General features: G+C 43.6%; 1 protein-coding gene across 1 annotated transcript; it reads left to right on the plus strand.

Annotated features, from left to right (window-relative positions):
* Positions 1 to 8,722: 8,722 nt before the first annotated feature.
* Positions 8,723 to 9,923, plus strand: LOC123185982 (ubiquinol oxidase 1b, mitochondrial-like). Its single transcript, XM_044597781.1, has one exon. It carries the CDS (start codon positions 8,723 to 8,725, stop codon positions 9,710 to 9,712), a length of 990 nt encoding a protein of 329 aa, XP_044453716.1. The 3' UTR covers positions 9,713 to 9,923.
* Positions 9,924 to 10,373: the final 450 nt, after the last annotated feature.

Raw genomic sequence — 10,373 nt, forward strand, 5'->3', positions numbered from 1 at the left:
CTATGTGAAGACTCTCTAACATTTAAGAATTTCAGATCTTGGTATTTTATTCAAACATCAAGAAAAACTAAATAAAATAAAATGAAGCTCCAAGCAAAACACATATCATGTGGTAAATAAAAATATAGCTCCAAGTAAAGTTATCGATGAACGAAGACGAAAGAGGGGATGCCTTCCGGGGCATCCCCAAGCTTAGGATTTTGGTTGTCCCTGAATATTACCTTGGGGTGCCTTGGGCATCCCCAAGCTTAGGCTCTTGCCACTCCTTATTCCATAGTCCATCGAATCTTTACCCAAAACTTGAAAACTTCACAACACAAAACTTAACAGAAAACTCGTGAGCTCCGTTAGCGAAAGAAAACAAAACACCACTTCAAAGTACTGTAATGAACTCATTCTTTATATATATTGGTGTTAAACCTACTATATTCCAACTTCTCTATGGTTTATAAACTCTTTTACTAGCCATAGATTCGTTAAAATAAGCAAACAACACACGAAAAACAGAATCTGTCAAAAATAGAACAGTCTGTAGTAATCTGTAACTAACGCAAACTTCTAGAACCCCAAAAATTCTAAAATAAATTTCTGGACCTGAGGAATTTATCTATTAATCATCTGCAAAAAGAATTAACTAAATAGCGCTCTCCAAATAAAAAATGGCAGCAGTTCTCGTGAGCGCTAAAGTTTCTGGTTTTTACAGTAAGATTAACAAGACTTTCCCCAAGTCTTCCCAGCGGTTCTACTTGGCACAAGCACTAACTAAAACATAAAAACTCAATCATAACAGAGGCTAGATAAATTATTTATTACTAAACAGGAGAAAAAAGCAAGGAACAAAAATAAAATTGGGTTGCCTCCCAACTAGCGCTATCGTTTAACGCCCCTAGCTAGGCATGATGATTTCAATGATGCTCATATAAAAGATAAGAATTGTAACATAAAGAGAGCATCATGAAGATTATGACTAACACATTTAATTCTAACCCACTTCCTATGCATAGGGATTTTGTGAGCAAACAACTTATGGGAACAATAATCAACTAGCATAGGAAGGCAAAACAAGCACAACTTTGAAACTTTAAGCACATAGAGAGGAAACTTGATATTATTGCAATTCCTACAAGCATATATTCCTCCCTCATAATAATTTTCAGTAGCATCATGAATGAATTCAACAATATAACCAGAACCTAGAGCATTCTTTTCATGATCTACAAGTATAGAAATTTTATTACTCCCCACACAAGCAAAATTCTTCTTATGAATGATAGTGGGAGCAAACTCAACAAAATACTTATCATGTGAGGCATAATCCAATTGAAAACTAAAATCATGATGAAAAGTTTCATGGATATCATTATTCTTTATAGCATACAAGTCATCACAATAATCATCATAGATAGCAACTTTGTTCTCATAATCAATTGGAACCTCTTCCGGAATAGTGGATTCATCACAAAATAAAGTCATGACCTCTCCAAATCCACTTTAATCAATATAATTATCATAAATAGGAGGCATGCTTTCATCATAATAAATTTGCTCATCAAAACTTGGGGGACAAAAAATATCATCTTCATCAAACATAGCTTCCCCAAGCTTGTGGCTTTGCATATCATTAGCATCATGGATATTCAAGGAATTCATACTAACAACATTGCAATCATGCTCATCATTCAAATATTTAGTGCAAAACATTCTAATGCATTCTTCTTCTAGCACTTTGGCACAATTTATCTTTCCATCATACTCACGAAAGATATTAAAAAGATGAAGCGTATGAAGTAAACTCAATTCTATTTTTTATAGTTTTCTTTTATAAACTAAACTAGTGATAAAACAAGAAACTAAAAGACTCGATTGCAAGATCTAAAGATATACCTTCAAGCACCCACCTCCCCGGCAACGGCGCCAGAAATGAGCTTGATGTCTACTACACAACCTTCTTCTTGTAGACGTTGTTGGGCCTCCAAGTACAGAGGTTTGTAGGACAGTAGCAAATTTCCCTCAAGTGGATGACCTAAGGTTTATCAATCCGTAGGAGGTGTAGGATGAAGATGGTCTCTCTCAAGCAACCCTGCAACCAAATAACAAAGAGTCTCTTGTGTCCCCAACACACCCAATACAATGGTAAATTGTATAGATGCACTAGTTCGGCGAAGAGATGGTGATACAAGTGGTATATGGATGGTAGATAATAGTTTTTGTAATCTGAAATTATAAAAACAGCAAGGTAATGAATGATAAAAGTGAGCGTAAAAGGTATTGCAATGTGTTGAAACAAGGCCTAGGGTTCATACTTTCACTAGTGAAAGTCCTCTCAACAATAATAACATAATTGGACCATATAACTATCCCTCAACATGCAACAAAGAGTCACTCCAAAGTCACTAATACCGGAGAACAAACGAAGAGATTATGGTAGGGTACGAAACCACCTCAAAGTTATTCTTTCCAATCAATCCGTTGGGATATTCCTATAAGTGTCACAAACAGCCCTAGAGTTCATACTAGAATAACACCTTAAGACACAAATCAACCAAAACCCTAATGTCACCTAGATACTCCAATGTCACCTCAAGTATCCGTGGGTATGATTATATGATATGCATCACACAATCTCAGATTCATCGATTCAAACAACACATAGAACCTCAAAGAGTGCCCCAAAGTTTCTACCGGAGAATCACGACGAAAACGTGTGCCAACCCCTATGCATAAGTTCATGGGCGGAACCCGCAAGTTGGTCACCAAAACATACATCAAGTGAATCACGTGATATCCCATTGTCACCACAGATACGCACGGCAAGACATACATCAAGTGTTCTCAAATCTTTAAAGACTCAATCTGATAAGATAACTTCAAAGGGGAAACTCAATCCATTACAAGAGAGTAGAGTGGGGATAAAACATCATAGGATCCAAATATAATAGCAAAGCTCGCGATACATCAAGATCGTATCACCTCAAGAACACGAGAGAGAGAGAGAGAGAGAGAGAGAGAGAGAGATCAAACACATAGCTACTGGTACATACCCTCAGCCCTGAGGGAGAACTACTCCCTCCTCGTTATGGAGAGCACCGGGATGATGAAGATAGCCACTGGGGAGGGATTCCCCCCTCCGGCAGGGTGCCGGAATGGGTCTAGATTGGTTTTCGGTGGCTACGGAGGCTTCTGGCGGCAGAACTCCCGATCTATTGTGCTCCCTGATCGTTTTAGGGTATATGGAGATATATAGGGGGAAGAAGTACGCCAGGGAGGCCACGATTGGCCCACGAGGGTGGAGGGCGTGCCCAGGGGGGTGGGCGCGCCCCCTGCCTCGTGGCCTCCTCGTAGATCCCCTGACGTGCACTCCAAGTCTTCTAGGCTTCTTCTGATCCAAAAATAAGTTCCTTGAAGTTTCAGGTCAATTGGACTCCGTTTGGTTTTCCTTTTCTGCGATATTCTAAAACAAGGTAAAAACAAAAACTGGCACTGGGCTCTGGGTTAATAGGTTAGTCCCAAAAATGATATAAAAGTGTATAATAAAGCCCTTAAACATCCCAAACAGTAGATAATATAGCATGGGGCAATCAAAAATTATAGATATGTTGGAGACGTATCACCCTACACCATAAATTGGTGGCTGCTCAAAGTTAGTGCACGACTTTTGTCGTTTGAGTGCAACCCACCTCGAAGCCTTTGAGAGAAAAATCCTTGCGAGGACAAAGCCCTAAACACCCAGAGCCAAAGAGTGTTAGGCGTCACTGAAGTCTTCCTGTCTGTGTGATCTGAAGACTTGTTACACTTGAGGACTGTGAATCCTCGAGCCGGCTAGGTGTTGCGTTCTGAGGATCCAAGAGTCATTGTGGATCGTCGGTGAACGAAGTCTGTGAAGGTTTGGAAGTCTACCTTGAAGACTTACCAGAGTGATTGGGCGAGGACTGGGTGTCCTTAGCTCAAGGGGAATAAGGTGAAGACATGGTCTTCTGAGTATAATCTCAGCCTCCCTAACCAGACGTACAGTTGTCACAGCAACTGGAACTGGTCCAACAAATCATTGTCTTCAATAAGCCACTGGTTCTATCCTCCCCATCTCTTTATTTACAGTTGGTCCTTGTGAAGTCATTGCCTGTTTGCATTGTCCATTTGTCTTCACTGTGTGACTGTTTGTTCAGATTGGTTTCATACTATCTTCCATCCTGATCCATACTGCCTAGTTTCTATTAGTCTTCATGCTCTCACTTCATTGAATACGTGACTATGGCTTGTCTAGTGTAGTCTACCTTCCGCTGCATGATTATAGGTTCATTTCTATCGTTTGTCTTTGAAACTCCCATGTTTTGAAGACTTTCATAAAAATCGCCTATTCACCCCCTCTAGTCGATAACTAGCCCTTTCACATAGTGATAGCACTTCTCGCGTATATCATTGTTTAGATGGATGACGTTGTAGTTGCAAGTATTTGAGACTTGCATGTATCGCTATTTTTGAGATGATGACAAGAGACCACTTTGTGTTGGATGATGATTATGATGAGACTATTTGTATGTATATGCTATGGTTACATTTGTGGTCTCGCAGCCATTTGTATGTGTATGATGATGACATTTGTATGTGCTAAAGATTCTTGTATAAAGCCTATTCAAATACAAAACAAATATGTAGAAAAAACAAAAACTAATAAAATTAGCAGTAGCGAGTGGAGAAAAGTTAGTAGCAGCATGTCTCTAGCAGTAGCGCGTCCTAGTAAAGTGCGCTAGAGCTATTAGCAGTAGCGCGCTTGCTTGCTCCTCGCTGCTGCTACCCTTGTATAGAAGTAGCGAAGGCACACACGCGCTGCTGCTACAGTTTAGCTGTAGCGCCGTATCAGTAGTGCGGGAACCCGCGCTACTGCTATACCTAGAACCCGCGCTGCTGCTAGGCTTTTCCCTAGTAGTGTACGCTGGGTTACCAGTTTGGTTAGCCATATATGGGTCGTAGAGTATGTGCATTCTATATTAATACATATTGTTTTGCCTTGTGGTGTGTTAGCAGTAACAAATTAATTCAGTTACTATATTTTCTAGTGTTGGTTACTACCAGGGGAAATGTGGTTGAGCGTAGTAGTAACTATGCGCCCTAATTATGGTACGTACCATGGAAGTTGTGAGTGCAACAATATTTCCATTACTATTGTTTGAACGTTCTTTTACTTATGTGCTTAAATTGTGATGCATGAAGGAGAAGTAGTCTGTGCAGGTGTAACCTAATTAGTACGATTACTATTTCTTTCACCTCATGTTACTATGCAACCAAATTATGGCGCAAGACAAGACGTGGTGGGTGAAATGGTAACCTAATTAATTGGGACTTTCTGTTGGAATGCCTTGAGATGAGAGGGTTCGGTACCATTTGGTGTAAGTGGATTAAAAGTGTCCTGGTCGATGGTACAGTTGGTGTTAAGCTGAACAACACCATGGGGCCTTATTTCAAAAGTTTTAAAGGGGTTAGGCAGAGAGACCCCGTGTCGCCGTTCTTGTTTAATATATTTGTCGAATGCTTATGTAAAATGGTTCCGCAAGCTCAGAAAAATAACTTGATTGTTGGGCTTGCACCGGATCTAATTGAAAATGGGGTGGCTATTCTGCAGTATGCAAATGACACTGTTCAATGCATAGAACATGATCCGGATAAGGCTGTGAACATGAAATTGCTGCTTTACATCTTTCAGCTCATGTCTGGGCTCAAGATTAACTTTCAGAAAAGTGAAATCCTGTGTGTGTGTCTGTGGGGGGGGGGGGGGGGGGGATGATGATATTCTTAGAACATATGCTGATATTTTTTATTATCAAATTGGAAATTGGACACTTTCCCATGAAATATCTTGGGGTTCCAGTGACATTTTCCTCCTTGCGAGTAGCTGACTAGGATTTTCTGGAGGCTAGATATATTAATAGATGTGATTCTGGATTGGGGGGCAATGCCTCTTCAGGAGGTCGTCTCACGCTGCTGAATGCTAATATTTCTAGCATTGCTTTTTTATTATATGTCTATGTTCCTCCTATCCAAAACCATTCTTGAAAGGATTGACAAGTGAAGAAGGAGATTCTTCTGGCACGTGACTAAGAATAAGAAACGCTACTATCTTGTCAAGTGGTCTAGAATATGTAGATCTAAGAGCAAAGAGGGCTTGCGTGTTAAGGACTTCAATAAGCAGAACTTAAGTATGCTTACTAAGTGGTGATGGAAGTTGGAAACTAAATCAGGCTTATGGCAGGATATTGTTAAAGCTAAATGCTTCTGCAGGGCCACGATGGCTGATGTCAAAATGAAAAACAATGACTCACCGTGCCGGAAAGCCATTATGAAGGTGAAGTATCTTTATATGGCAGGAAGGCAGGTGGTGATCCAATCAGGTGATATTACCAGGTTATGGATTGACCCCATTAGGGACAATATCCCTCTGGCCGAACAATTCCCTCGTTTATTCTCTATATGCAATTACCCTGAGTGCACAATTGATAAATGCTTAAATGTTGACCCCTCCTCTTTCTTTAGAAGCAGGTTGAGCACTAAACTTAGTGAACAGTGGATAATTGTGGGTAACATGGCCAGGGAAGCTTCTGTTTCAGAGGACAGTGATGTTATTAAATGGGGTCTAGGAGGGAGGACTTCATACACCACTAAGTCTGTGTATTCTCTCCTGGAGAAAAACATTGCTGGGTGTGATTACAGATGAATATGGAATGTCAGAATCCCATTGAAATTTCAAAAAAATTTATGGCAGTTATTTTACAATGTTGTCTTGATAGAGATGTGATGAAACATCGAGGTTGGAAAGGGAATCCTAAATGCTCCTTCTATGGGGGGCGGGAGACAACACAACACTTGTTTTTTACCTGTCCTGTTGTTAGGGTGACCTGGAGAACAGTGGCATGCATGTTCGGCACTTCTTTGTGCCCCGACAGTATTTGACAAGCTTATGTGTGGTGCTTTACCTTTTTCCCTGGTGGAGAAGAGTTTTACACAGCAGTGATTGCGGCTGTGTGTTGGGCGATTTGGTCTTGTCGCAACAGAGCTACTTTCGAATTCAAGCCGCTTAAAAACCCGTTTGAATGCATCTTTTCTGCTTGTGCTTTAATGTGTTACTGGGCAGGGCTGCTGAAGCAAGAAGATGCGGCGACCATGAGGGACGGGGCAAAGATGCTGAAGGAGAACCCATCGATGACGATGAGAATCTGCGCGGCAAGTCAAGAGGGAGCGGCGCGCTGAGACATACCCTACGCGCGGTGGATCCTGCGTTGTTGAGATGATCTGGACTAGCTGTGTTTTGTTAAATTCTTCCCCTGCGTGGGTCTGGTCTTTTGTTGCTCAGCTGTGAGCGGTTTGGTGCTTGGTGGGGGCTGTAGGCCCTGAAACTTAGTAACTGAGATATGGTGTCGTCGGGTTTTCGTCCCACGGTGGGTAATCTCGATGGCGAGTGCTCACAGTGGGTTTCCCGGCGATGCTTGAACTCGCTTTCCCCTTTTCTTCCTTTCTTTGGACTACTGTATTTCCATTATGTCGCAGTAATGAAAGGGGTTATGCCTGGTTTATATTTTACAATGATAGTTACTACGATTAGAAGAATGCGAGGGATTACTATTCTACTCCCTCCGTTCCTAAATACTTGTCTTTCTAGAGATTTCAACAAGTGGCTACGTACGGAGCAAAGTAAGTGAATCTAAACTCTAAAATATGTCTATGTACATCCGTATATTGTAGTCCATTTAAAATCTTTAGAAAGACAAATATTTAGAAAAGGAGGGAATAGCTATTTTACGAGGAATATAATAAAGCCTACTTTGCGGAGCAGAGTGTTGTGCGTGACTAGCAGTAACCATGTTAATTCCATTACTTTTTCTTGCATTCGGTTTTACCATGATGATTAGCGGGTTACACGGAGCTGCGGGACGGAGGTGAGGCGCATGAAGTGGTAACAGAAATTAAGTGTATTACCATATTTTCTACTTCTGTTTACTCTGTTAGCAGCCCCTCATGCAAAAAATTAAGGAGTATAGTATGTGTAACAACATAAAGGAATATTTTTATTTTGAACTGAACCACAAAAGAATTGGATCATCCATGACAGTTAGCTGTTGGGCGAGTGCGCACATGTTTTTTGTTTCTTCTTCTCTATCCAGGGAGAGTGCGCACATGTTGTCTAGTGACATTTCCGGGAAGCACCGTGCCGTGCCGGCCGAGACACTCCCGACGCGTGGCCCATCTATAAAACCATCTCCAGCAAGACGTTTCCTGCCATCAATCAGTTTGCCAGATCAACACCAACAGAAATCACATCCCAGCCACCGGGACCTTTTTTTTACACAGTACAGACGCAAGCGCTCATATAAACGCGTATACACTCACCCTTATAAACGCACACACGTACACTCTATCCCTATGAGTACCTCCGAGAGACTGAGCTGGCATATCATGTTGAGATTTTACGAAGTCACCGTAGGCGCCTCGTAGTCGACGGGAACGTCTCCTCCCACTGAAAGCGTATTGCCAGAATTCCTGAAATAAATCCAGAATAAATGCAAGCACCATGATTTAAACCTTGATGGGTTGTGGATACCACTGTCCACCGAACCATTTCAACCAGAGTTTGGTTCGCCCCAGCCACCAAGACTTGCCATTCGATCCGATCACCATAAAATATTATACCCTCAAACTTTTCGATCGGTTTATTACTTGTCCAATAGCCACCACCATGAGCTCTCGGATGGCCGGAGCCACGCTGCTGCGCCACCTGGGTCCCCGCCTCTTCACCGCCGCCGACCCGGCGTCCGGGCTCGCTGCGAGCGCGAGGGGCATCATGCCCGCCGCCGCGAGGATCTTCCCCGCGCGGATGGCCAGCACCGAGGCCGCCGCCCCGCATGCCAAACAAGAAGAAGCCACCGAAAAGCCCCAGGGCGCAACAACGCCGGAGCACAACAAGAAGGCCGTGGTGAGCTACTGGGGCATCGAGCCGCGGAAGCTCGTGAAGGACGACGGCACGGAGTGGACGTGGTTCTCCTTCAGGCCGTGGGACACCTACCGCCCGGACACGTCCATCGACATGGCCAAGCACCACGAGCCCAGGGCGGTGGCGGACAAGGTGGCGTACCTCATCGTGCGGACGCTGCGCGCGGGCAGCGACCTCTTCTTCCAGCGCCGGCACGCCAGCCACGCGCTGCTGCTGGAGATGGTGGCGGCGGTGCCGCCCATGGTGGGCGGCGTGCTGCTGCACCTGCGCTCGCTCCGCCGCTTCGAGCACAGCAGCGGCTGGATCCGCGCGCTCATGGAGGAGGCCGAGAACGAGCGCATGCACCTCATGACCTTCATGGAGGTGACGCAGCCGCTGTGGTGGGAGCGCGCGCTCGTGCTCGCCACTCAGGGCGTCTTCTTCAACGCCTACTTCGTCGGCTACCTCGTCTCCCCCAAGTTCGCGCACCGCTTCGTTGGCTACCTCGAGGAGGAGGCCGTCCACTCCTACACCAAATACCTCAAGGACCTCGAGGCCGGCTTGATCGAGAACACGCCCGCGCCGGCCATCGCCATAGATTACTGGCGCCTCCCCGCCGACGCCAGGCTCAAGGACGTCGTCACCGCCGTGCGCGCCGACGAGGCGCATCACCGTGACGCCAACCACTACGCATCGGACATCCATTACCAGGGAATGACGCTGAATCAGACGCCTGCGCCACTCGGCTACCACTGATCAGTTCAATGGACGACCATAGATCGATGCCTGCTCAGTCCACCGCTGTCATCTACTACCACTGTCGCCGACGTTTGTCCCGTTAGTTTGAGAAGATGGATTGTTGCGCGCGCAGTATGTTTATGTCTATGAGTTTTGTGTCACTTTGTACCCAAAGATATGTTTTGTAAGCTGGTAATTCTTGTAAATATGATTTGATTACTTTTCTTGAAAAAAAACATGTGACATTTGGGTACAAAGTGATACTATTACTTGTGAATAACATATTTTTAACGGATATTCAATATGCATGCTTTCCTAGGCAAAATGCCACCCACCAAAACATCTCATCGTTAAAGCTCTTAAATCATAAAATCTAAATGGATTTACATATTGACAGCTTGTTGATAAAACTAACGCCATATATGCTCTCTGATCTATTACTATTTGCACTGACCATGTTTAGATGAATGATCTCCAAGAGAGATGTGTGTATGTTAGTTGGGTTTAACCTTGACAGTTATCTATCTCACTGACAGAAAGAGAGAAAAATCTTCTATTATGTCATTTCCACTAATTAAGGATGAAACGATAGCTGCCTAGTTGTCTCGGTGATGAGTTGGAGGTAAGAGAATATATTGTCATTAAAAGATAGCTGCCTAGTTGCCTCGGTGATGAGTTA

The sequence above is a fragment of the Triticum aestivum genome, chromosome 2A (genome assembly GCF_018294505.1).
Source record: "Triticum aestivum cultivar Chinese Spring chromosome 2A, IWGSC CS RefSeq v2.1, whole genome shotgun sequence".
Classification (NCBI taxonomy): Eukaryota; Viridiplantae; Streptophyta; class Magnoliopsida; order Poales; family Poaceae; genus Triticum; species Triticum aestivum.